Source organism: Lucilia cuprina, chromosome 2 (genome assembly GCF_022045245.1).
Source record: "Lucilia cuprina isolate Lc7/37 chromosome 2, ASM2204524v1, whole genome shotgun sequence".
In the NCBI taxonomy this organism is placed as follows: Eukaryota; Metazoa; Arthropoda; class Insecta; order Diptera; family Calliphoridae; genus Lucilia; species Lucilia cuprina.
Genome location: NC_060950.1, coordinates 52,252,223 through 52,278,389, shown reverse-complemented (window position 1 = coordinate 52,278,389; position 26,167 = coordinate 52,252,223). Strand labels below are relative to the sequence as shown.

General features: G+C 33.8%; 2 protein-coding genes across 3 annotated transcripts; one reads left to right on the top strand and one right to left on the bottom strand.

Annotated features, from left to right (window-relative positions):
• The first annotated feature begins 209 nt into the window (after positions 1–209).
• LOC111676636 (protein cup) lies at positions 210–21,760 on the top strand. Of its 2 annotated transcripts, XM_046945138.1 has the most exons (8): positions 210–507; positions 570–1,093; positions 1,784–2,975; positions 3,248–3,612; positions 3,898–4,876; positions 5,102–5,220; positions 5,812–5,962; positions 21,599–21,760. In XM_046945138.1, exons 2-8 carry the CDS (start codon positions 590–592, stop codon positions 21,610–21,612), a joined length of 3,324 nt encoding a protein of 1,107 aa, XP_046801094.1. In that variant the 5' UTR covers positions 210–507; positions 570–589; the 3' UTR covers positions 21,613–21,760. The 2 variants fall into 2 exon arrangements, with proteins under 2 accessions (XP_046801094.1, XP_023293367.2); XM_023437599.2 differs by having other exon boundaries at positions 5,102–5,962.
• LOC111676637 (serine protease inhibitor 27A) lies at positions 17,125–18,803 on the bottom strand. The gene has a single exon (XM_023437600.2). It carries the CDS (start codon positions 18,619–18,621, stop codon positions 17,230–17,232), a length of 1,392 nt encoding a protein of 463 aa, XP_023293368.2. The 5' UTR covers positions 18,622–18,803; the 3' UTR covers positions 17,125–17,229.
• Positions 21,761–26,167: the final 4,407 nt, after the last annotated feature.

The window sequence follows — 26,167 nt, the reverse complement described above, 5'->3', positions numbered from 1 at the left end:
ATTGATTTTTATATTAAGTTGAATTATGTCTTGAATTTATATATGACAATATATTAAAATACATCTTTCAAGTTTCACTTTTTAAACACTTGTTTGAAAATTTAAAAATACTGCTAAGGCACAAAAAGCCGATTTTAAGCCGCCATTGCTTTTTTAGTGTCTTCAGCCGTTATTATTTGTCGGCGCTGGGCTTTGATTAGAATTTGAATTTTATCTCTTTCCAAGAAAATTACAAAAACACACGTTAAATAACGGCATCCTTATTTTATTGCTGTTCTAAATGTAAAAGTGCAAGAAACCTAATAAGAATTTCAGTTTTTCGCAAACTTCATTTTGTAACTCAACAAAAATAAAAATTTTAAGTTATTTCTACAAAACAATAATTTCCAAAAAATCAAACCAAAATCGATTTCATTGAAAAAATATTTAAAATTTGTATTAAAAAAGCTTTCTATTTTGTTTACTAAAATAATTGTTAAAAAAATCGCAAAGAAAATAAATTATTTGGTAAGACTGATTGATAAATTATAAGAAATAATTTATTTTTTATTAATGTTTATCATATTTAGCTCAAAAATAAAGTAATAAAATGTCAACTTGTGAAATGTTGGAAAATAATCTATCCAAGATTGACGAGAGTGAAGACATTGAAAAGCAACAAAAAGAAAATGGCGCAGGCGCCATGTCATCAAAAGATGATCATGTTGTTAATACACCACCAAATGTAAATCAAAAAACTATTGGGGATGTCTCCAATTTTTTGTCAAAACAATCCGCAACGACTAAGGATGATGTACATATGACACCACCGCCTCCACCACCAACGACTCCTGTGCAACAAAAAGATATTGCTAAACTCCCAGTAGATGCAAATACATTGAATGCACAGCTAGAGTCTGAAATTGTAGACGAAACTACCGCCTCCGATAAATGGGAAAATATTTCTGAAGTTCCACGACCTCCACCATTGCCAACAACGAAATATACATATGCAAAGAATACTAAAGTTCAGGGTACTAACTTTAAATCCGAAATTAAAAAAGCCAAGCTTCGTTTAAAGTCCACTAACACGAACGACCGCCAAAGGAAAAATGTAAGTAAACAACAAATAAACTTTATATTGTTATGCTTGGAAATGAGTTTCATTTTCAAAATTGCAAAACAAATGAAAAATTTGTAGGAGTTATTTAGTTCATTATTAACATCTTGGAATTACGTGTATTCTTATTCATTGATGTAGCAAAAATTCGACGTTTGAATTTCAACAATAAACAAATTCTTTCAAACGCTTTTAAGAATTTCATTGGTTTTCATTAAATTTTGATGTTAAAAAGAATTGTATTGACTTTTCTACATAATTTTTCTCACTTTTAAATAGTATGGTAGTCTTGGAATTTATGATTCTATGAATGGCACACTTTAAGATAAAATCGGTTTATAAGTTTAATCAAAGTTAGTTATTATTCCATATTTAGAAGGGGAGGGTAGTAATTAGTTTCGCAGAGGCGTGTTGTATGAATGACCCTGTCAGGAATAGCCAACTTATGTTAACCATTCATTCGGTCATGGCTCAACATATCATTAAGCTTAAGCTGATGTTTTAGTTTGTTTTTAATCTGTTTATTGATATCAACATATTCTCGATTCTACTTTCCTGTGAACTACAACGTTTACCAGCGTTATTAATGTATGAATATTTTTTATTTTATTTTTAAATAATTGAAACTGCAATTTCTTATAATGTGTTATTATTACTTGCTTTATTAAATTAAAATATCAACAGAATGAAGTGGATGCAATCGATAAGAAGGAGCTAGATATAAAATCGCTGGCATTGATGGAATTGCCGAAAAAGTTTAAATTTGAGGAAATTTTAAAATTAACCGAAAGAACATGGAAAATTCAAAAATTACTAGAAAAACAATCGATGATAAAACCCTCAGTTATATCTGTAGCAATTCCATTACCACCGCCAACAAAATTAGTTTCTATGGACATTTTACTTAATATAAATAGCGGTGATGAAAACGTTGCTCTTACCGAGAAAAATAATAATGAAGTATCGAAAAAGGCGATCGTTAGTAATCAAATGACGACAACATGTCTTCATCATCATGATAATAATCATCATAATGAAGAAGAGGTGTTATCACTGCAGGTTCTATCTGCACGCTCTTCTACACCATACACACAGCCAATGTCATGTACAGCTGTAAGTTGTGATTTAGACAACGTATCCGAACATGTAAGTCCGGTTAAAGATGATGGAAGTAATATTTGCAAACACAATGTTAGGGAAATGCGTCAAAATTTAAAAGCAAAAAAGATTGCTGTAAATGCCTCGAAATCTGTTCCCTTAGTACCAATTACAAATGGTTGTGGTAAAATAGTTTCGAAAACTAAATCAACTATTCATGCATCTAACGGTGACTCAGTAATACAATATTCTCGACCTAATCTTTACATGATTCGTAATGATATGTCTAATTCAAAATTAAAACAATATATTTCCCCTTTCGTACCTCCAAATATTGTAAATTGTGATGTAATCGAATTGGAAGCTCGTCTTAAACGTTTTAACATTTGGAAAATGCCTTCAGATGCTGATGTTACTTTATATGGGTCTCGCAATAGTAATACCAATAACCATAATAATAGCAATGTATGTCACAACAACAATAATAATAATAATAATAACGGTAACAATTTGAAATCGCGCTGTAACGACATGATGCCAGCTTTTGTAAAACGTAAATTTATGGATGAATCTATTATTAGAAGTCAACCACCACAACCGCTTGATTTTAAGGATCCGGCTATAATAACAAATCAACGCCGTATTGGCAGTGGTCGCATATCACATAATAAATGGTCTGGTAACTATCAACCACAGTATGGAAATCAACATTATCACGCTAAATTATCGGAAAGCAGTCAATTTAATAAACAAATTAATGGCGATAACAATGTTACAGGTAATTACAATCTAATTGTCTGAAATAAACTTGAGTTATCCTATGTATTTGAATGTATCTTGTTCGGTATTTTTGCTAGATAGATAGATGCAAAAGTACTTTTAATCAACCTTTTATGTTTTGATTATTTTTTTAATTAAAAAATTTTAAAATGTTTGTTCTTTAATAAAATGATATTTTTATAAAAACCTACAATTTTAAAGGGTATATAAGGGGATAGACTAATATATAACTATTACTTGACATACTTTTCTATTCAAATATTCATTTAGTTTCGAATGAACAATCGTCTAAAGATCGTACTGCTGTTGTAGATGTTGGAAAATCAAACTATGTGAAGAGGGTGATGTCTGGATTTTTAGTTGTTTCTAATCCAAAGGATCGAGAAACTGAAGAAAAATATGAACAACATTATAAAAATCAACAAAATGAAGAACCCGAATGGTTTAGTTGTGGGCCAACATCCCGATTGGACACTATTGAATTGTGTGGCTTTGATGAAGAGGATGAGCAGCAACATTTAAATAGCGAAAGTAATAGTAGTAGTGCTAGTACTGGAGGAGGTGTAGCTGAAATTGGTGATGCTGATATACATAGTGATGAGAGCAAAGAAAATCTCATGCAAAATTCGAATAAGGTAAATACGAAAAGTTTTAGTGTTATATTTTTTTTACTTTCAGTTGCATGAGTTAATCCTTTCTAATATCTCGTATTTAATGTTGATATTATTTTCAATATAACAAATTGAATTTATATTTACTTATTTATACTTCCTTTATAAACATATGTATTTAGTTTTCTCAAAAACTCTATATGTATATATAGTATAAAACAATAACAAATAAATTTATAATTCTATTTTCTTTCTATTACAAAGAGACAATAAATTGCCCTTTAATAATTGCTAATATTTGTGTTGCAGATCGAATTGACTGGTAAATCAAAATGGAATGAAAACTTTAATAAATATCGCAAATTCAATCCTAAAAGTGATAACAATAATAACGTGCATGACAGTAAAAATACAGAGACTTCGAAAACAAATAACCATAACGAAAAATCAGATCATGGAACTAAGAAAACAATACCTTTTCAATACGATCAGTTCTCTGGAAACTCTAAGTCACGTTCACACATGCAACAAAATCGTAATGGTGGTGAAATGAACGGCACTGGAGGACATCACTATCAAAATCATAATGGAAGTTCACGCTTTTTACCATTTTTCGGAGGACATCCATCGAGAAATAATTCAAGTGAACAATTAGAAAATAGCGGTTCTTCAGCATCGCTTAACGAATTCTTTAAGCAGGCAATGAACTCTCAAAAAAAGACCGACCCATTGCATTTGATGATGCCGCAACCACAGCAACAAAATCCATCTACAACAAATACACGTTCTACATCAAATATTAATTTAACCGAAATACCTTCAGTAGATGAATTGGAAGCTAAATGGCGACAAAACTCATCCACTTGCGGCGTTAAAAATGTAGAAAACTATTGCAATGATGCTAACAATAATAATATTAGTCGCGACTCGGAAAATTTCAAAAAGCTTATTGGTCAATTGAACAATAACTATAGTTCAATCCCACCACCTACAAAATCTGAGCAACAGCACAATAAATCTCAAAATAATGTATTCTCCAATAATAATAGCAACACCAATAATGAGAATCTTTCGACCATTATATTTAAACAACAGTTCCAACAAAAACAGTTACAGCATCAGCAACAATCTACCACAGGAATGCAACAAACAAATCCCTTACAACAACAATATAATAAACAAAATGTTTTCATACAACAGCAACAAGCTGCTCTTCTAGCAAATTTACAGTTGAAGGCTATTTTAAGCCGCCCAGAAGCTCAAATGTTATTATTGGGATTGGCTAAAGGTAATTTTTAAATTTTCATAATTCTATACTATAGTTTTCTATGTTGAGTTAAGAAAAGAGCAAATAAAAATTATTTGCATGTACATTCATTTATTATTTTACCAAGAAGATATTTGTAATCCTCAAAAAGAAAAACTTCAATCACATTTCCAATACTTCATTCTGACTGAAATTTAATTCCGAATTGAATTTTAATAAATCTTATTTTTTATTTCAAAAACGTAGGTGATATTTCAAAACATGGTCTGGTTATACAATTGGCAAATCCTCGCTTGCCTCAAAGAGATCGAGAAGCTATAACTGCAGTACTTACATTTACCTCTGCACAGCAACAACAACAACAGCAATTTGATGTGTTATCGAATAATTTAATAATGAATCAGCTACAAAATCTTCAAAATTTAGCTATTGTTCAACAGACTTTGGCGGCTCAACAACAACAACAACAATTGCAAGGTGGCAATAAGCGTTTAACGACAATGCAACCAATGAGTCAAGAAGAATTACAAACTCATGCAAATATTATAATGCAAAATGCATTAATAAAACGTAAAATTGAAGAGCAAACAAATGCTTTAGGATTACAAAAAATCTTACAATTAAATGTAGCTGCTCAAGTGGCTAAGCAACAGCAGCAGCAGCAACAAACACATAATCGTAATATCAGTGGTCCTGGTAATCAAAATCGCATTACAAATGGTAGTCGTCGACTTCAAGCACTTCAGAATTTATTTAATGACTCAAATGGTATGGTAGATAATATACAACAACAACAGAATCTAAATGGCGCTAATATTGGTGGTAATATTAACAACAATAATGGTACAAACTATCGCAACAATCGCAATACGAATATTCAAAATCAACGCAGACGTTCGTCAGGTGCCACATCAGGTATACCCTTAAAGTTGGCACCAGAAGTTGAACATCAATATCAGCAACAACAACAGCAATGCCAGTTAATTGATCATCAGACGCATTATCAAAATTCAGTGATGTCTAATCCGCATATGCATCATGCAGGAAGGCCAAATAAAATTCACCTTCCATCACAACAGCCGGCAGTTATTCTTTCAGGAGGTGGAAGTAAGTATTATTTTTAATTTTACATATCAATTATTTACATTTTATGTATGTATGCATGTATGTATGTATGTATGTATGTATGTATGTATGTACGTATCACTATATAAAAATAAACCTAAAATACATACATACACATATTTTTGTTGACGTACAATAAACATAAAAACGTTTAAATTTAGAAATAAATTCCAAATGAATTTTTTGCACATTTAGGTATGAAGGATGTGCTATGTAATATAAAAGTTTTTAATATGTGTTTTCGTAATGACAATTGCATAGAATTAAATTACGTGCATTTAATTAATTTTTGCAAGCGATAGCTACGTATGTTCAATTTGGACCGATTCGTGTTTTAGTTAGTTGGTGTTGTAACAGTTCGACTGTGGCCGATAGTTCTTTTCTATAATTGGAATAATAGATACTTAATTATTTGAGTTTGCGTCTGTGGGTAGAAGGGGGAGCTAGAGAAACTGCGCCACCTCAGTCGGTCTTAACCATAGGACTATGGAGCGCAAATTTGACAATTGAATAAATGTATCGTATCATCACTTTGATGACAGGCTGGGCAACGATTTTAAGTGCCTGGAACGACCATTAATGGCCTCAGTGACCACCATTTGATGCAACATTTCCCGGGCGCTTGCAGTTGACAGTCTGTCGACGTCCGATGGTATGACGTCTTGGATGTCGCTGCGAAAGCGTCGGAAGTAAATCCGGATGTGCCTGGGAGGGGGACCCTCCATCAGTATCTGATGGTTGGGGGGACTAGGTAGATAGCATGCCAGCAGTAACCTGGTCTCCTCATGTAAATGATCCACATTCGTCATCTTGACATAACCGGTTGCGATCCGAAGTGCATTATTCTGAGCCGTTTTTAAACCCCGCCATTGGGTATCACTGAGGAAAGAGGTCCATACTGGGGCAGCATAATTGGGAAGAGTGCGACTTATAGCTTTATACATCGCTACAATCGACTCTTTATCCAAACTAAAGATTTAGAAATTCAGTTTCCTGGACGTAATTCGTAAGAATCTTGCAATCAGTTTTAGTCAAAAATGTTATTTCCGGAACTACATCACTTCCAAGATAATTGGATCTAATATCGACGAATGCTTGACAATGACAAAGAAAGTGCTACAGAGTTTTACTGACATTTCTACATGCCCTACATTCGTCTGAATCAACACGTCCAATTTTTATACCCTACACCACTTTAGTGGGGAGGATATATTGGGTTTGTGCTAAATGTCCACATATATTGGGTTTGTGCTAAATGTCACTTAAATGTCCACAATTTTATTCAACTTAAGTATGTATATCTGAAGCAAGGTACAATTCAACTCGAATGCTTTAATATGGCAACTATATCACATTTTATTTTTGTAAAAGGTGTAGGGTATTATATGTTTGGTCTCGCCAGACAATAATTTTTTACTTGTTCATACATGTACTCGTATCCTGTGTGTTCACTCAGAATAAGAATTATCATACAAACATTTGACTCGCTCATTTTGAGAATATTTCTCGTCTTGTTCTCATCGGGGTCACACCATAGGATCATTAAAGTTTTATCCACCGTTTCATTATTTCAAGAGGCCTTATGGGATTCTCTCACCCATATTTTTAATTCCGCTTTTGTTACGTGGAATGGTTTTGTGTTTGTCAGGCTAACTGCAGCGGGCTCCCTTTCCTTTAAAGCTTTTACATTTCCCCTTTCGTTGTCCGTACCCATATTATGTCAACCTAACCTACTGAAAAGTATTCAGTTAAAACTTTCTTACAATCCAATACGGTCTTAGATTTAACTCTATCACCTGGTGTTGCCTTACTTGCCTTTTGGCTGTCGGTAAATATATTTAGAGCTGTGGACAGCCTGTATTTAACTGCTGTTTTTGCAAAATCCACGAATACTGTCTGAATATAAATTTTGATAAAAAATGTTGTTGATATAATAAAATTATATTTATTGTTAAATAAAGTGTTGAAGGATTTTAAAAAATATATATGATACACCGATATATAGTGAAAGAAATATTGAAAAAAATAATACTTTAAGACGGCTATGGACGTCATTTGCATATACGAACGACCGTCCTCGACGTCTACAGCCGTCATTTACATACGTCAACATGTTAAAAACTATTTTGTTTACCTAATTTAGGCCACGCTTAAGTTCTAAGAATTATAAAGTGAGAGTTATAGAGAATTTGCTTTTTAGAAATTATTTACAAAAAATAAAGTGTTATATAAAATTGTTGCAATTAGAAAAGTTATTAGAAGAGTATTACCTATAATAAAGCATTTTTTTAATCGACAAATATTTTAGAAAATATATGTTTTAAAATACATGCTGTACATGTCAGTATGTATAATGTAAGCTATCCAATGTTAAAAAAATAATCCTATTTTTTTTTTCCTAGAGCCTTGGTAATGTAGTAACATCTTCGTACACCCAAATTAAATTAAATTGACAGTCTGTATCCGAAAAAAAATATTGAAAACAAACTCGGTATTCCATCACTTCAGTAAGTTATTAAACATCATGGACCTTGGGCAAGGCAAAACTCAAAATTCAGATGATATATTTTTCAGCAGCTTTGTTCAAAAACTAACACGTTGACTCAAATCTAAAAAACGCTATTTTTGACCCTTTTTGAGACGTTATAAGAGCATTAAAATAACTGTATTTGTAAAATCTTGTATGCCATCCGAAAGTCGGTTCTATTAAATTTAAAATAAAAGCCTAACGTCGTACATGTATTCTTTCTTCTACGTGATATCTTCACCTAAATCTTGAAAACTCGTGATTTTCCTATTTTAATAACTGTACCGTATTTCGTCCCACTGTACGATATTCGGCATTAGTTAAAAATTTAAGATTTCATCTGTTTCGAAATAAGGATGAAGGATAATGAACCCATCTCTTCTTTTTGCTGCTTTATTCTCTTAAGTGATGAATTCTACTTCTTTTTCGCTTCTTTGGAAGTTCTTGTGCTGGGCTATGTTGAACATTTCCGCGAGCACAAAAATTGCAACGCAATGAAAAAGCAGTAAATTTACTGTTTTTATTGTGTTTTTAATGAAAGTTTCTTGAAGAAATTATGCCATACAAGTATTATAAAAGTAGTAATTATTATCTAATAAAAATATAACTATTATTAAAGCTCAAGAGGATTAGAACCCAATATTGAAATTGGATCGCCTTTTTGATTGAAAAATTTGGCGTAAATCGCTATGAAAGAAAACAGGTAGTAGTCATTAAAAGACCGCCAGATGATTAAGTTGTGCAAAATCGCCCCACGAAAGACTTTACGTTTTGTATAATTTCAACAAGAAACACTTATTATAAACATATCGTTGCAAATTTTTGTGCTCGCGGAATATGTTAATTTTTTCAGCAAATATAACTTTGTGTATTAGAAAATGGTACATAATATTGCTTATTTGGAAGCTGTAAGGTATGAGATTAAACAGCAAAAAAGGATGGATTGATTACCGCCAGACACCTCGTTAAAATTCATGTGCTTTCTGCTATATATGTATGTGTATGAAAATAATAGGTATAATTCAGACCAAGAAATTTTAAGAACATTCAAAGAACAGACGAAACGAGTTACCCTTTTAAATATTTATCTTGTTACGCCTAAGATGTTATCCAAAATATATATAGGAGAAACTATACATATTTTATTCAAAATTGAATCCAGTTTCAAATATCTTTTGTTTTGTCTTACAATGATTGCCAAAATATTTTGAATTTATCAATGGCCGCCCGAAAGCTGGACCGGTTAGTAAAAGGGGCCTTTTTTCGATTTTCCCTGTTAATTGAGTGCCAACTTTGGCTAGTTTTTTAATAGATATTTTTATCAATTAATAAATGAATATGTACATATTTATATAAAAATTAAATAATTCAAGGATTTTGTATTCATAAATGATTAAAAAATATAAAAAACAAGTAAAAGAGCTATATTCGGCTATGCCGAATCTTATATACCCTTCACCATAGTGTATTTTAAACATGTTATTATTACATCAAAAGAAAACAAAATGAAAAACAACAACGCTAAACGAAATAAAAAAACAAAACGAAATAAAAAAAGCACATTACACCAACAGGCATCTAAGACCTGGTTAACACTGGGAATCTTTGGTTGAGAAACTTTCGATTTTGTGTGTGAGAGAAAGAGATGGTTGATATTGCTTTCTCTCACACAGAAAAAACAAAAGTTTCCCAAAAAAGTTTCCTAGTGTGGACCAGGTCTAAACATACGTAACGAAAAACACAGAAAAACAAAATAAACAACACAATAAAATCAACCTACATCCAAATATACGAACAGAATTCACAAAAGCAAAAAAAAGAAACAAAATACACAACTCAATGAATCCAACAGCATCCAAACATAGACCTGGTCCACACTAGGAAGGTTAGGTTAGGTAGGCAGGTCGTCCTCGCGATGTCATCACTGGGGACACACTTGGGTCCAGTATTTTGATCCCTTTGTGATTCCTGAAACGAGAGAAAACGGTCGGCGTATTAGTACACTTCAACCTAATCACTCTGGTTTCCACCGAACCAGTTTGTCGCACGAATATAGGAATCTATCTTCCGGATATTAACCTCCGATAGATCCGCTAAGTCATGCAGAAAGTAGCTACCTAGCAGACCCATTCTGTGATCAGCTAGGGCAGGACATTGACAGAGGAAGTGAGTTATACTCTCTTCTTCCTCTTCATCCTGGCAGCTCCTGCAGAAGTCGTTACTGGGTAAGTTCAGTCTTCTTACATGGAGTCCGAAAGGCCAGTGGCCAGTTACCACTGCCGTTAAGTTCCGTAGATTAACTCTCGGAATGTAGAAAAGGGCTTGGGATCTTTGTGGGTCGTAAGATGGCCACATAATCCTTGCCTGTCTGCAGGTGGCTTCAGTCGACCATCTGCATTGCGCAAGCTCATATAGTTTTTCACGTATCGAGCGTTTGCAGGTTGAAAGCGGTATACCGACAAAAGGGTCGGTATGCTCTCTTGCAAACGAGGAGCCTAGCTTGTTAAGAGAGTCCGCGATGGTATTACCAGGAATTTTCTGATGTCCTGGAATCCAATACAGTCCTATTGTGGAATGTTTCGCCATCTCGTTAAGGGATGCCCGGCATTCTAGGACTAAGTTTGACGTCGTGTAGACACCACTTAGAACCTTAAGGGCTGCCTGGCTGTCGGTATAAATTCGAATATTTGCACCGTATATTCGATAAAACCTGAGCCAGTTTGCAGCCCGTTTAATGGCTGATAGTTCAACCTGAAGGACGCTACATTGGTCAGGAAGCTTGAATGATACTTCCGTTCCCGAATGTGCTATGTAAAAGCCACCGCCTACACCATGGTTTGATTTTGAGCCATCAGTGAAAACCTTATACGATCCGTCATGGAGGATTGTTTCCATCACATTTGGATCGTGTCGGATATTCACCGAAAAGATTCTATCAAAAGACGGTTTGGCGATGCAATAGTCGATATTGTCATGAATCTCTCCTAGACAATCGAGAATGGTGGAGTGACCTGACTGAATCATATGCCACATACCAATTGTATTGAGTCTAATAGCCGCGTTGAGGGCAACCTCTTGGCCATTAGATCAATAGGTAACCATCCCATCATGACAAAGAGAGCCTTTGATGGGGTGGTGCGGAGGGCCCCCGTTATCAATAGAGCTGATGTACGAAGGATTCCCTCAAAACGTTTGCGGTGTGAGTCCTTTTGTACAGACTTCCACCATACAAGTGCACCGTACAATAGTATGGGCTTGACTACCATGTCAAAGAGCCATTTGGTGTTCTTGGGGTTTATGCCCCATGATTTGCCAATTGCTCTCTTACACATAAGGCCGCAGCCGCTTTTGATACTCTAGATTGAGTGTTCAAACTCCATGATAGTTTTGAATCTAGGATTACTCCCAGATATTTAGCACTATCCGATAACTTCAATTCTATCCCATTCAGTCGTGGGAGAGTGAAGGTGGGTATCTTGTACTTCTTAGTGAAGAGGACAAGTTCCGTTTTCGATGGATTTACACCAAGGCCACTGACGTTGCTCCACGTACTGAGTGTCTTGAGTGCAATCTCCATCCTTTGCGATAAAGTATCCAGATATTTGCCAGATACTACTACAGACACATCGTCTGCATATGCTATTACCTTAAATCCCATAGATCTAAGATCCATAAGAAGTGGGTTCAACGCTAGGTTCCACAGAAGTGGAGATAGAACTCCACCTTGTGGGGTACCGCGATTTGCCACTTTTGTGACATTTGCTGCTCCCATTTCAGAGATAATGATTCGTTGAGTCAGTAATCTCTTGATGAAAGCTGTTATTGGTTGGTTTATACCCAGGCCAGTCAGGGCCGTTGTTATCGACCCAGGGTGAACATTGTTGAAAGCCCCCTCAATGTCCAAGAAGGCAACAAGTGTATATTCCCCTTGCGCTATTGTCTTGATGGGGTGGTGCGGAGGGCCCCCGTTATCAATAGAGCTGATGTACGAAGGATTCCCTCAAAACGTTTGCGGTGTGAGTCCTTTTGTACAGACTTCCACCATACAAGTGCACCGCACAATAGTATGGGCTTGACTACCATGTCAAAGAGCCATTTGGTGTTCTTGGGGTTTATGCCCCATGATTTGCCAATTGCTCTCTTACACATAAGGCCGCAGCCGCTTTTGATACTCTAGATTGAGTGTTCAAACTCCATGATAGTTTTGAATCTAGGATTACTCCCAGATATTTAGCACTATCCGATAACTTCAATTCTATCCCATTCAGTCGTGGGAGAGTGAAGGTGGGTATCTTGTACTTCTTAGTGAAGAGGACAAGTTCCGATTTCGATGGATTTACACCAAGGCCACTGACGTTGCTCCACGTACTGAGTGTCTTGAGTGCAATCTCCATCCTTTGCGATAAAGTATCCAGATATTTGCCAGATACTACTACAGACACATCGTCTGCATATGCTATTACCTTAAATCCCATAGATCTAAGATCCATAAGAAGTGGGTTCAACGCTAGGTTCCACAGAAGTGGAGATAGAACTCCACCTTGTGGGGTACCGCGATTTGCCACTTTTGTGACATTTGCTGCTCCCATTTCAGAGATAATGATTCGTTGAGTCAGTAATCTCTTGATGAAAGCTGTTATTGGTTGGTTTATACCCAGGCCAGTCAGGGCCGTTGTTATCGACCCAGGGTGAACATTGTTGAAAGCCCCCTCAATGTCCAAGAAGGCAACAAGTGTATATTCCCCTTGCGCTATTGTCTTTTCAATGTGACAAACTAGCGAGTGTAGTGCAGTCTCAACAGATTTTCCCTTCATGTAGGCATGTTGAGATGCTGATAGGTGGTCAGGTTTGATATGCATTCCGAGATGCAGATCAATTATCCTTTCCAAAGTTTTGAGAAGAAAGGAGGATAGACTAATTGGTCTAAAATCTTTTGGCTTCGTGTGAGAGGTCTTTCCTCCTTTCGGTATGAAGACCACTGTGCACTTGGTCCATGGTTCGGGTATATAAGACCATTTTAAACAGGCATCATATATCCGCGTTAGCCAAGGCATAAGATGGACAGCATTGTATTGCAAATCCGCAGGTATTATACCGTCAGGACCCGGTGATTTGTAGGGGTCGAAGCTGTTTATCGCCCAGTTGATCTTATCTTCATTTATGGATATTCCTGTATCAGCTGGTAGATCTGTAAACTGCATGTCAGTACAGTTTTCCGGAGATTGACAGCCTGGAAAGTGAGTGGCCATTAAAACTTCTAAGGTTTCTTGGCTGCTAGTCGTCCAACTGCCACAGGGTTTCTGAATGAAACTTGGGACAGGAGGAGTAGATGATAAGATTTTGCGCAGACGACTGGTCTCAGAAGAACCTTCCACGCCGCTACAGAAGGTTTTCCAAGATTTGCGCTTTGCATTTCTTACCAGGTTTTTGAAGCGATTAACCGAGGTCTTGTAAGAAATTCAGTTTCCTGTTTTCTTTGCCTCGTTAAACAGTCCGCGCGTCTCTTTTCGAGATTTCGCAATGTCCGCAGACCACCATGGGGGTCTGCATCTGCCTTTGTGCATATTCTGTTTGCACGACAGTGAAGTCGCGTGTTTGAAAGCTTGATTTATGGTTTCAACCGCGTTTTCTATGTCCGATCGGTTTTCGATGATCGGTACATCCTGGAGTGAACGTGAGATTAGCCCCATTTGCATTTCCCAATCTGTTCGTCTCCTGTTTATAAAGGGCTTTGGGGCCACTTTGTCAACTACGATTTCAAAATCGATGTACTGATGGTCAGAGAAAGAGCAGTCACTTGAGACTCTCCATCCCCTTATCCTATCATGATGCATAGAACTAACCAGCGTAATGTCTAGAACTTCCCTTCTGTTTGAAACAATAAAGGTCGGTTCGGATCCTGAATTTAAGATATCAAGATTATTGCTTAGAATGAAGTTAAAGATTGACTCACCTCTAGCGTTTATGTCCGAGCTTCCCCAGACAGTGTGATGGGCATTGGCATCAGCCCCCATGATGATCGTCATGCTTTTTGAGTTTGCCATCTCTATGGATCTGCAGACCAGGTTGTTCGGTGGCTGGTCGCTGTGGTCGTGAGCCATGTACGCCGAGATAACCAATATAGCACCTACACTGGTCTCCCACACTAGGAAACTTTTCTTGAGAAACTTTTTCTTAATTCTCTTTTGAAGTTTCCTTAATGTCCACACATAGAAACTTTTGTTTCAGAAACTACGTATTAATTGCATTGATTTGTTGTTGTACGAATGAGTAGAATAACAAAACAAAATAAGTTTCCGAGTACGAGAAACTCCGTACCGCGAGAGAGATGAATGATATTCTTTCTCTTTCTCTCTCACGCAAAATCAAAAGTTTCCCAAAAAAAGTTTCCTAGTGTGGACCGGCAGATACAATACAAAATACACAGATGAATAAAACCAAATACGTCTACACACACGTGTACATCTTTTTCCAATATACAGTGTTGTTGTTGATTATTTAACAAAGCATGAAAAAAATATGACATTTTTTGATGAAATTTTCAGAGGTTGTCTCGGATTTTTGCTTATATCTCCGTTATTTACCGACCGATTTTGCTGATCTTCTCGAAAGCATATATGTACGCTAGAGTGCTCCAAAAAACAAAGTTGCGAAAAAAAATTTTTGAACTTTATTGTAAAAGAAACGCAATGATCACCGAATAGGCATTTCAGAAAGATATATGAAACACAAAAATTGCTTGAAAATTTTTAAAGTTATTGCAAATTCCTCAGGCTATTAACGTGTCTCACAGCACATAAATTCGAAATGTAACAAAAAATTGACTTATTTTTGAGATATATTCCAAAAGAAACATTTTCTTACATTAAATATATTTATAATTACTCGAATAATAGTTTTTGTCCGTATATGATAACAACGCGAACTTGTTGTCAGCAATGGTCCAAAAAGTTTGATTTTTGCAACGGCCGTTTCAAATCTTTAACTTCAATTTTTTTGAAAATTTTTTTAACTAATGTTAAAATTTTTAGAATATCTCATAAAGATTTATGAACAACAGATAAGTGAATAAAAAGATGAAAAAATTAGATCAATAAATTTTACACAATTTTTAAATTCTCAGTATACCATGTTGAAATGACTGGAATTTATAGTATATAGTCCGATATTTAAAAGAGTGTCAAAAAAGGTAGAATAACCCTTTAAGACACTTGGGAACAATTTTGAAACTGATAATTTATGTAATCCTTTTTACGGTCGATTTTCAATCCAATATGTCTAAACAAACAAACTTTATATGATCAAAAAGGATCATTCATAAGCTTTTATACCTAATATATAAATTTTTGTATTATTTCTGTTATTCCTCTAATTATATAGAGCATTATTCAAATGGATAGTGTTTTTAGGATTTTTTGAACTTCGGGATTAAATTTTTCCGATGCATTTAAATGGTTAATGTTACTTTTATATTTGTTATTTTAAACATAAGACCTATCATTAAACATAATGATATTAATTATATTATGATTAAATAAAACTACAACATTTTTATAAAATTTAAGAAAAAGTATAATATTATTCTCGAATTATTTTCATAAAAAAAATTGAAAATTCGTGTGGAGAATAATTTTGAACTAAAATTAGGAAATTTATTTTAAAATGAACAAAAATTTTTGAATAAATTAATATTTCGTAAATTTTACCATATTTATTCAAAATTTCCTTTTTTCAATTTATGTAAATTAATTTTTTCAAGAATATTTTGCATTATACAAAAATATTTCGTACAATTTCATTTATATTACGAAAGAATTTCGTGGTGCGAAACAGCGAACGATTCGTACAATGTATTTTTCGTATATATTAGGCATGAATTTTTTTCAGTGTAAGAATTCAAGTCATTTTTCGACAAATTTTTCAAATTTTGACCTTTGAACTCCAGATTTTATGGGTTAAGAATGTCTGATTAAAATAAAATTTGGAATACATATTTTATTTTATCTGGTCTGGCAAAAACAGATTATGAGACAATGAGTTCTTATTGTTTAATAAAGCGTAAAGAATAAACTGAGACCTGAGTGTAATTGAAAATACTTTTTTTTTTTAATTCGAGAACTTGTTTAAGAGCTTTTTTATTTTTCTTACATAATTATTTTGTATTATACTAATTTGAATATTATTTACAATTTATTGATTAAGTCAAAAATACCCAAGTTTCTCACAAATTTAAGAAAATTTCAAGAATATTGTTATGAAATCACGTTTCAGAGTTTTCGATTATCCTATTTAGTTTATCAATGCACATCGTTCATATGGTGTCCATTGTTAATGTCTATTATTTTATATACATATGTACATTAATATATTATTTAATGACACAAATAATTATCGCATGTATTTCTTGATTTTATTTTATTTCACATTTAAAATACACAAAACAATTCCAGTTTGAAAACACAAAATAACCCACGGAAAGAAAAAAATAATATTTTTTTGTGGAAACAGAAAAAACAAAAATTCCCATTTGTTTTTCTTAGAAATGTTTCTTGCCATATATGTTTGTATGTCTGTCTGTACATACTTATATCTAAAATAAGTTCAATAATGTATCTTATTTCTTCTTGTTTTTTTTTATTGGGTTGAATATACATACACCATACATATAATAAATACACAAAATAGTTAATTGTATACACAAAGATAAAAACTTGTCTTACATTTATAGAACAGGTTCTAATACTTTTCCTGCAAATATAATACTTCCAGTGGCTTCCTCCTCTATGAAAAATATGAATGGACGATTTACTGTGAACTCTTCAATGACAGGATTTCCACCAAATTTGTTTCCAATTTCAAAAACAGTAGAAGCGAACGCTTCAGTACCTTTTTCATTTACATCGATGCCGGCTTTTTGTATAACATTTGATACCTTTAGTTTTCCAGCCACTTCAGCACCTCTATCTAGACCTGGCAAAGATGCATCATCTGTGAAAATGTCATTTATGCCCAGAGCAGAAAGAGTATTCTTTAGATTTTTGTCAAATTCGAATTTGAATTTGGGCAAAGTTACTTTCAATTTGGTCTCTTCCATCATAAATTGCATACGTTTTACTTGATCGTTTTGCAGGACTTGTGTTAGTTCTTCGACGCCACCCTTAGTTTTAGGCAACAATATGAACATGGAGAATTTTTTACCTTTATAGGGAAGTCTCAATATTTTTGTATTCATGGAGCTGTGGTCGTAATAGTAAAAGTACTCGGTTTGCTCCATATATTGTGCACGCGATTGGGTTTCGGGTGTTTTAAAGAAAACTCCCTCATAGGTGGAATTGAATTGACGACGCCACAAACCATTGAAATATATGGCATTAGTTAATAACAATACGCTATTCTGGATATTTTCTTTAGTAACAAGATTTTGTAAGCGACCATGAGTGACATTTTTACACCAGTTATTAATGTGATCAGCCGATGCTTGAGCATCTTTAAAGTTTAAACGTTCGATATCTGTACCGTAATACGTTGCCAGCATTGCTGCATATCTCTGTTTGGGTTCAATGAACTCATCGGTGAACATCTTTGTTTCCAAATTTAAAGTCGTATATGGGTTTTCCTTCTTTAGTGATGTCAGCATCTTTTTATAGAAACCACGTAAATTGTCTGGTGATTTTATTACTTCCAGTGTTTTGATCAACTCCCTTTGTGTTTGTGTATTATTACCTGCTGCTTCAGCCAACAGTGCCAGTAGTAGTTTCACAGAAAACGGCGATATAATTACATTAGTATTCTCTTCTTCAAGTACATCTCTTAGTAATTCCCATGAGAAATGATCATGGGCATCACTGCTAAATGGAACGTAATCATCCATATCATCGTAGGCATAAAAACCGGTGTCAAATGTTTGGGGAATAACATTAAAAATTCCGGTTGGTGTTAGCGCATTCGCAGCTTGCGCTGCCATTGATCCCGATGTTGTTTTAGATTTACCCGGTGGAGGCAGTGGCTCAGGCATATTTGTTAATTTTGTTTCTGCTCTAACACATAGTGTACAGTAATTGAATATTATACAAAAAGTAATTAATTTTTTAATTATAATTTTTTTGTTTATCATCTTTTATTTCGTTCTTGGCGTTATTTTAAATGATAGATAATAATTCTTTTCAATAATCGTCTTGAAATAAATCACACTGTTTGTTTGTTTGTATAATAATTGTTTCTCTAACTACGGATTTTTTCTGTTCGTACGATTCTTCTTCGATCTTCTACGTTTAACGTTTAATCTTTAAATGATTTGAAATTTTGTAAAGATTTTGCATTTAAAACCAGTTTCTTTTGCAAAGTTTGTGTGTGTTTTTTTCTATATTATGTGTATGAATATTCATAAACATACAAGTGTATTAGTGAGGTCCCGCTATTTCCCTGAGAGCATCAGAATAAATATTAAAAATAAACCTAAAATTCCAAAGTACTCTATGTTCTTCTTTATACGTTTCTTTGACCATCTCTTTTTGGAGAGTACTCAATTTGTATTAAATGATTGATACACACATGCTTACGTTTAAGTTTTGTTTTTTCGTAAATACTCTGGACCAAAGAGATGCTCACACAAGAAAGCTTAAAAAAATTTACATTAGTATAAATTGCTTTCTTTTTTTCTATTGACTTTTGTTGTGCCAAATTTTAAAGTTAAATTATTCCATAACAACATACAAAGAAACATACGCGAAGGAATTATATTTATTATTTAATTTAATTATTTTAAATTGATTTTTCAATTAAACTTATACAGCGACATTAACATTACTTTTGCATTCGATAAATAAAAATTATGAATATGTTTTCCTTCTTCCTTACTGTTTACTTGAAAATTAATTTTTAAACAAATAAATTGAGTTTTTTAAGGAAATAAAAGTGGAATTTAAATATTTTTAATAAATTAGTTCAATATGTATTTACTTTGTAAAATGACTTGTAGTTTTATATATAGAATTTAATACACTTTTAATCACTTGAATAAGGTAAGGTAAACCTGTTCTTTGGGAACGAGGTTTAAATATGGACCAATATTCATTATATTTTTGGTTGGATTTACGTTTATATAAAACTTACTTATGCTTACTTTCAAAACAACACTATTGTATATAAGTGAGTTATAGACTTATGAGCTCTTAAGCATTATTTAGGGGTCCAGATATATGGAACCTTAGTCATATAATAGATCGATTTGAAATATTTTCAACACATTTCTTCTTAATATTTACAAGGGCCATAGCATAGTCTTTTTAAACAGTCCGAATTCTAATATTATTTACCATTTTCATAACAGACTTTAGGACCTAGGCCTCTAGCTGCTATAATTTCCTAGATATACTAATTTTCTATACATATGAAAAGTGTCACGCCCACTACTGCAAGACCATCCAAAATTTAAGGTTTTTAGCTTTTATATTTTTTCTAATTTACAATTTTTTAAAAATTAATCACGCAAAAGTTTAAAGTTTAAGTTGAGTTCTCCAGGCATATGAATTTCTTAATTTAGTTTATACGGTAGGTCCACGTAAAGTTTTGCTCATACGCCAATTTTTTTTCAAAATATTTATTTTGATATTAAAGTTACTCGTACAAAATGCTGGTGATTATAAGTTTTATATTTACTCAGATATATGTATGATTTTTTTGTAACTCGTGTGGGAGCTGACATGCCCTCTATTAAAAGTTGAACTTTTTTTAATATGTACGTAGAAATTGTTCCTGCAAAATTTGTGAATTTTAGCTATACAAGTTCCTCATGTACAATTCGACTTTTAATACTTGTTTTGTATGCATGCGTGGTAACTTGTCCATAAAGGCGACACTGTTAAATTTTAATAAAATCGGTCCACTGGTTATAAGCCTATAGACGTCTAACTAAATAATTGCTCTGGGGCACACGAACGGAATTGGTCGGATACAAAATTGTATCAACGCGAGTAGGGGAGGGTTCGTTCAGACTATAGCAATGTGTAGGTCTTTTCTTGTCTTTACTTGTTTTCCAGGAGTTATGATCTATAAACTTCAACATTAAAGTATGAATGTACCATCCTTCAAGTCGTATGGGGCTCGGGTTAAATAAGGTCCAATCATTACGAAAGTCGGCGGTGACATTAAGACATAAAAGATTTTTATAAAAATACTAGAACATTTAACATAATTTGAGCTGTAACCCCAATTCGAGCTTACAGGTGGAATAATGATAAGATTTCAATAATTTCAATAGACTTCGTCCTTAGGCCAAGAGAAAAGTACCTATGTGTTCTAATTTCAGTTATTTTGAGCCATTTGCTATACTTTGAGAGTGTAGGACCAATACTTTTGGATGTTATAAACATCAGCAGAAACGAAAAAAGTAATATTTGCTATGATAATTAAATATTTAAAAATGCTGTGATAAAGTTGTAATACATTTGTTTTTTTTTTCTTCCGAGGTTGACTAATGTTTACTTTAAAATAACATAACTCGTCAAATAACATAATTCGTCCTAAAAACTTATGGTTTCTTTGGTTAATACAAAACAATTTGAAAGTAACAATATCATTTTGAATATGTAGTTCATTATCATTCCGTTTCTCTAGTTTTGAAATACACACACACGTGTTTATTGTTAATATGGCAACTACACGCTTAAAAGTACAACTTTGATAGAAGAGATTAAACCATATGTTTTTGACAAGTAAAAAACGACTGATTTAAAGTTATTCAACATTTGTATTATTGCACCGAGTAAATTGTAAAATTGTGTCATGCAAATACGTCGTCCTCGCGGTATAACAGTCCAGCAGTTAATGGTAGTTACTGGATTAGGTATTTTAGGAGGTGTATATATTTGGCAACCACTTATTGTTAAGTGGAAAAAAGAAAGAAGTGCTAAGAAGGAAGAAACAACGGGAACAGTCACTGGCACTCTCGCCACAGAAACTGCAGCAAAGTTAGTTCATTAAAGGAGATAAACCTTTATTTTATTGTGATTTAACTAATTGTTCATTCAAAGCCTTTAATGGGTATATTTGTGTTTGTTAATATTGTATTTTCCCAATTTTTTTATTTTCAGATGAGTTTAATTAATAATTTGAAGCAATTTTCCACCTCAACAACTGGTCTTATGGCCATTGGAATATTTTCGACATTGATTATTAGTGTTAGTTATCGCGTATTTATGAAACCTGAATTTGAAAGGCGACGTCGCCAAGAGGCCGAAGCAATGGCAGATTATATTTTCCAACATGAACTACAACAAAGTAAATCATCATCCAGTGAACATCAAAGCTTTTAAATCAAAGACTTTGTATATTTACTTATCAATTACTACATACATAATTAAATGAATTCTTTTTCTAAGGAATTTACATAAAATCTAGGGAAAAAATATTATTTCTTATTTAAACTTTTTTCTTTCAATCTCTGTCGTTCTATTGAAATTGTTCTTAAATTTCTTCTCATAATTTTTTATTTTTAACAAAACCATTATAAGAATAACTAAACAATATAAATATTAACAAATAATAATTAAAGAAAAAATATCATAACTTTTTTGTATTACTGAAATTTTTAAGAAATGAATAATAAAACGATAATTTTAATTTCAGTTTAATTGTTAACAAACTTGAAGTCTGTCAAAAGTATTGATTTGATTATTTAATTTTATTGAAAATGATTCTATACGATGTTTCTCTAGCATTATTTTTCTTCTTTTTTTTTGTAAAATACAAAAGAGCCAATGAACATAATTTTTCTTTATTATTTTTATATTTGTTTAAAAATTTAGATATTAATTTAATGATAAACAATGAATAAAAATGTATTATTGAATTTTGGTTTGAAATAAAATTTTAGCAAAAGGAATTGAACCATTAATATATTGTTTTATTTATCTTATTATTTATGAGACCTTCAATGAAGAACTCAGGTGACAATTTTTGTACATGGATTGGGCCGGTCCATGTACAAGCCCTTTGCTGAAGTACTCGAGCTGTAAAACATCAGTTTCGTTTACAACCATGCAGATGGGATGGCCTCTGTTGATTCGGCAACAGCACCTAGAGTCGTAACCGGTGGACCGAAGTGCGAATCCATCAAATAAACCGAGGACTTTGTTCTTACTCACAGGGACACACTGTGGTAATTCTGATATGAACAGACTATACACTGAACATATCTGGAAAGGAAGGAAAATTTAATGTTATTATTGATACCTTTTCCATATTCATACCGTATTATACACAATTAATATCAACTCATTTCCAACGCTTAGTCCCACAGTCACTCCTCTGTGGGGTATCTGTTGTTTCGGAAACAGCACCGAACTTATCCCGAAATATTGACTTAAATCTTAAATCAGTCTTTTAACCACAACATACTCTTCCCGCGAATTTTTGTTTTAACCACAGCCACTACGTGGATCCCTAAGGAATCTCAACCAACTGACCAGCCTGGACATAGTCCTGCGGGCAACTGGCCACCCGTAGTACCAAATTATGCGGTGGTCTGGTTTGACCTCTTTCAATCTATTTGGAAACACTTCTATTTCCCGGTATTGCAATAACACCAAGGTGGAGGCTTCACCAAGGTAACATGCCTCCGGGGGGGAGTGAAGACCCGGCCTGATATTCATATTGCAGTTTAACTGCAATGACCACCAGAGTAAATTACCCGAGATAAACAGATTTATGCAGCAAAACAACATCGTGGTCGCTGCGGTCCAGGAGACAAAACATACGCGTAATTCCAGTCTGCACAGTTTTAACGGCTACAACGTTCTCCGAAAAGACCGCACCAGAATCAACGGTGGGGGCATTGCATTTATAATTCACAACAGTATATAGCTCTCTCCCTCGATCTCAACGCAAGAGACCATTATCTTGAAGTCCAAGGTATTGTCAGATCGGATGAAACCGACCTAGAGCTCTATAATGTCTTCATTCCGCCAGTAGCCAGCTGCCCATCAGGCTAACGTTCCTATATTAGGGCATTATTAGACGGCGATATGCGTATAGTCCTTGGGGACTTTAACGCGCATTATCAACTTTGGCACTATAGTCTAGAGGAAGAGCAGAGAGGCGCGTCACTGGCGAAACAAATTTACGAATCCACTTTCTGCACAGATTAAGTCTCTCAGTCAAGGAACCTAATGTCATGCTGACTAAACATTTCCCCCTGGGATGTCACCGGAGGAGTCATCTCAACTTTAACATTACATAGTTGGATGCATGTCAGGAAGGACCTTCGAGTGTACGAAAATAGCATACGAAGTTATGTTCACTACCCCTTGGATCAGAATTCGTATATAGTAGCTTTAAACGAATTTCATAAAGACGTCATCAATACTTCGGTTTCCGGTTACCGTATGAATGTCGTTCTTGGAGTTCGCCCACCGCCCTTAGCAGAAATAGAAAGAACCTGCAGCAGAAAACTAGAGTTGCTTTGGCACAACTGAGATCGGGATGGAGCAACAGGCTCAACGCCTACTGGCTAGTGGACAGGGTCCCCATGATATAATAAACACGAATCTTCAGAAACCTTTGAAAATGAGATTATGGACACAGACACATATGATAAAATCAGGCAATTCAAAGATACATCAAACATCATTTCGGATTGGGCGAATGGAAATTTCGACAAGGAACAATGGAAGAAAATATTAATTTCTATGAGGGACAGAGTTAATAACTCTATTATAAAAAAATTAAAATCAAAAATAAAATTATATGCTATCTTGGAAGAATTTGCATTAGACCAAGAAAAATATTCGATTCATAAACAATAACAAATTTCATAATGAAAAAGAAAATTTAGGAGTTAACGATGATTTAGATAATTTGATTTGATCAATTGATTTAATTAGAGAAAAAACACTATCACTTTTAATAATGAGAACAGGTTAAGGCCCAAATCATGGTGGGATAAATAGGCAAATCGGCTCTTTAACCTTCGCAACTTAATGCGAATTCGTTTCTTCAAAAATAACCTCCATAATCACAAACGCTTAATAAATTAGTAATGGTTTATTGTACGAATTTTGTATAAAAAATGTGCATAATAAACCTAAAATAATCGATTGATATTTTTATGAATACGAGTGGAAATCTTTAACTGACTTTAACAACTCCAAGGAAGCCGAAGAAAATCTTAACAATTACATTCACAACAGAAAAATTGCATTTAACAATCTCCTGGACGATTTAACAAAACCAGCATCTATTAAAGAAATGTGGACAAAACTCGCTAAAATCAAGAAATATGACTGAACCAAAAGATCCAACAACTCCTGGAACGAACAACACTCCAAGGAATTTCTAGGCTTAGTTGTAAAATCCAGTAATACTCCTACTTCTAACACTTTACTTGATAATACCCCATGGAATAATTCATCCGTATCGATCCCTAAATTATCCCACAAAGTTTTTGAAGACGGACAAAGATTTTGATGGTATCTCTTATGAAATCCTATTTAAAATTGGGTTTATCGGCAGAAGGAAAATATTTGATAACATCATTAAACACTCGTGAACAAAAATTAGAGTATTATTTTCTTCCATCAGTTTGTCTTCCACCAGTTTTATCTAAATGCCTAGAGACCATGCTAAAGGTACACATTGTAAATCAAATGAACACGAATAACCTGATCCCAGCTCGTTCTTATGCTTTTCGCAAACACAGATCAACAGCTCAATGTGTCACCGACATTATCAATGCGGTCTATTTATTCAAAAACAAAGATTTTCATACAGTGGCAGCTTAGACCAGGAATAAGCGTATGACAACACAAATGCCGCAAATTTATTTAACATGATGATAGCTGCTGACTTTAATTTTCACTTATATTTTTGGATTAGAAAGTTCCTAGAGAACAGAATATTGATGCTTGGTAAACAATCAGTGTCAACGAACAATGGTTTGGCCCAAGGTAGTGCTTTATACCAATTCTTTTTAATTTTTATTCGTCCGGACTGCATAATCTTGCTAAGAAGAAACTATTATTATTTTAGTTTGCCAATGATTTCACGATGGCAAGGGACAATCTCTTTAAAAAACTTGAATGAACTTTATGATCGTTGCTCGGACTTGAACCTTTTCTTCAACATTAAAAAAGCCATTCATTTCAACAACAGACCCCGAGCACTGATCCTAATTATCAATTCAAAAATGATTCCAGAAGTCAAAACTATCAAGTTTTTAGGTAGAACAATTTACCTATGAAGCATATCTAATTGTCAAATTACAGTATCGAAAAAATCTGTGGCTTTTATAGAATCTTGAACAATAGAAATCATGATGTAGCTCCTTTTAAAACCCTACAAATATACAGATATTTCATAAAATCCCGAGTTGAATATGCAATTTCTACTTTTGCCAAGGGCACATCAAATCTGATCACAAAACATGTTAATAACTTTTTAAGACAAGGACTTGGTCTTCTAAGATCTACACCGAACTACATTCTAATGGTGGTTGAACTACCTGTCAAATTCCGTACCACCCTAATAACATCTAATGAAATTATCAAGGCTACTATTTTTAAACTGCCAATTTGCCACACTTTATTAGAATTGGACGGTGTCAACACGGGAATCACTAAAATTTTCAGTCAGTACGAATTCATTTTAATAGACCTGGGAGAACT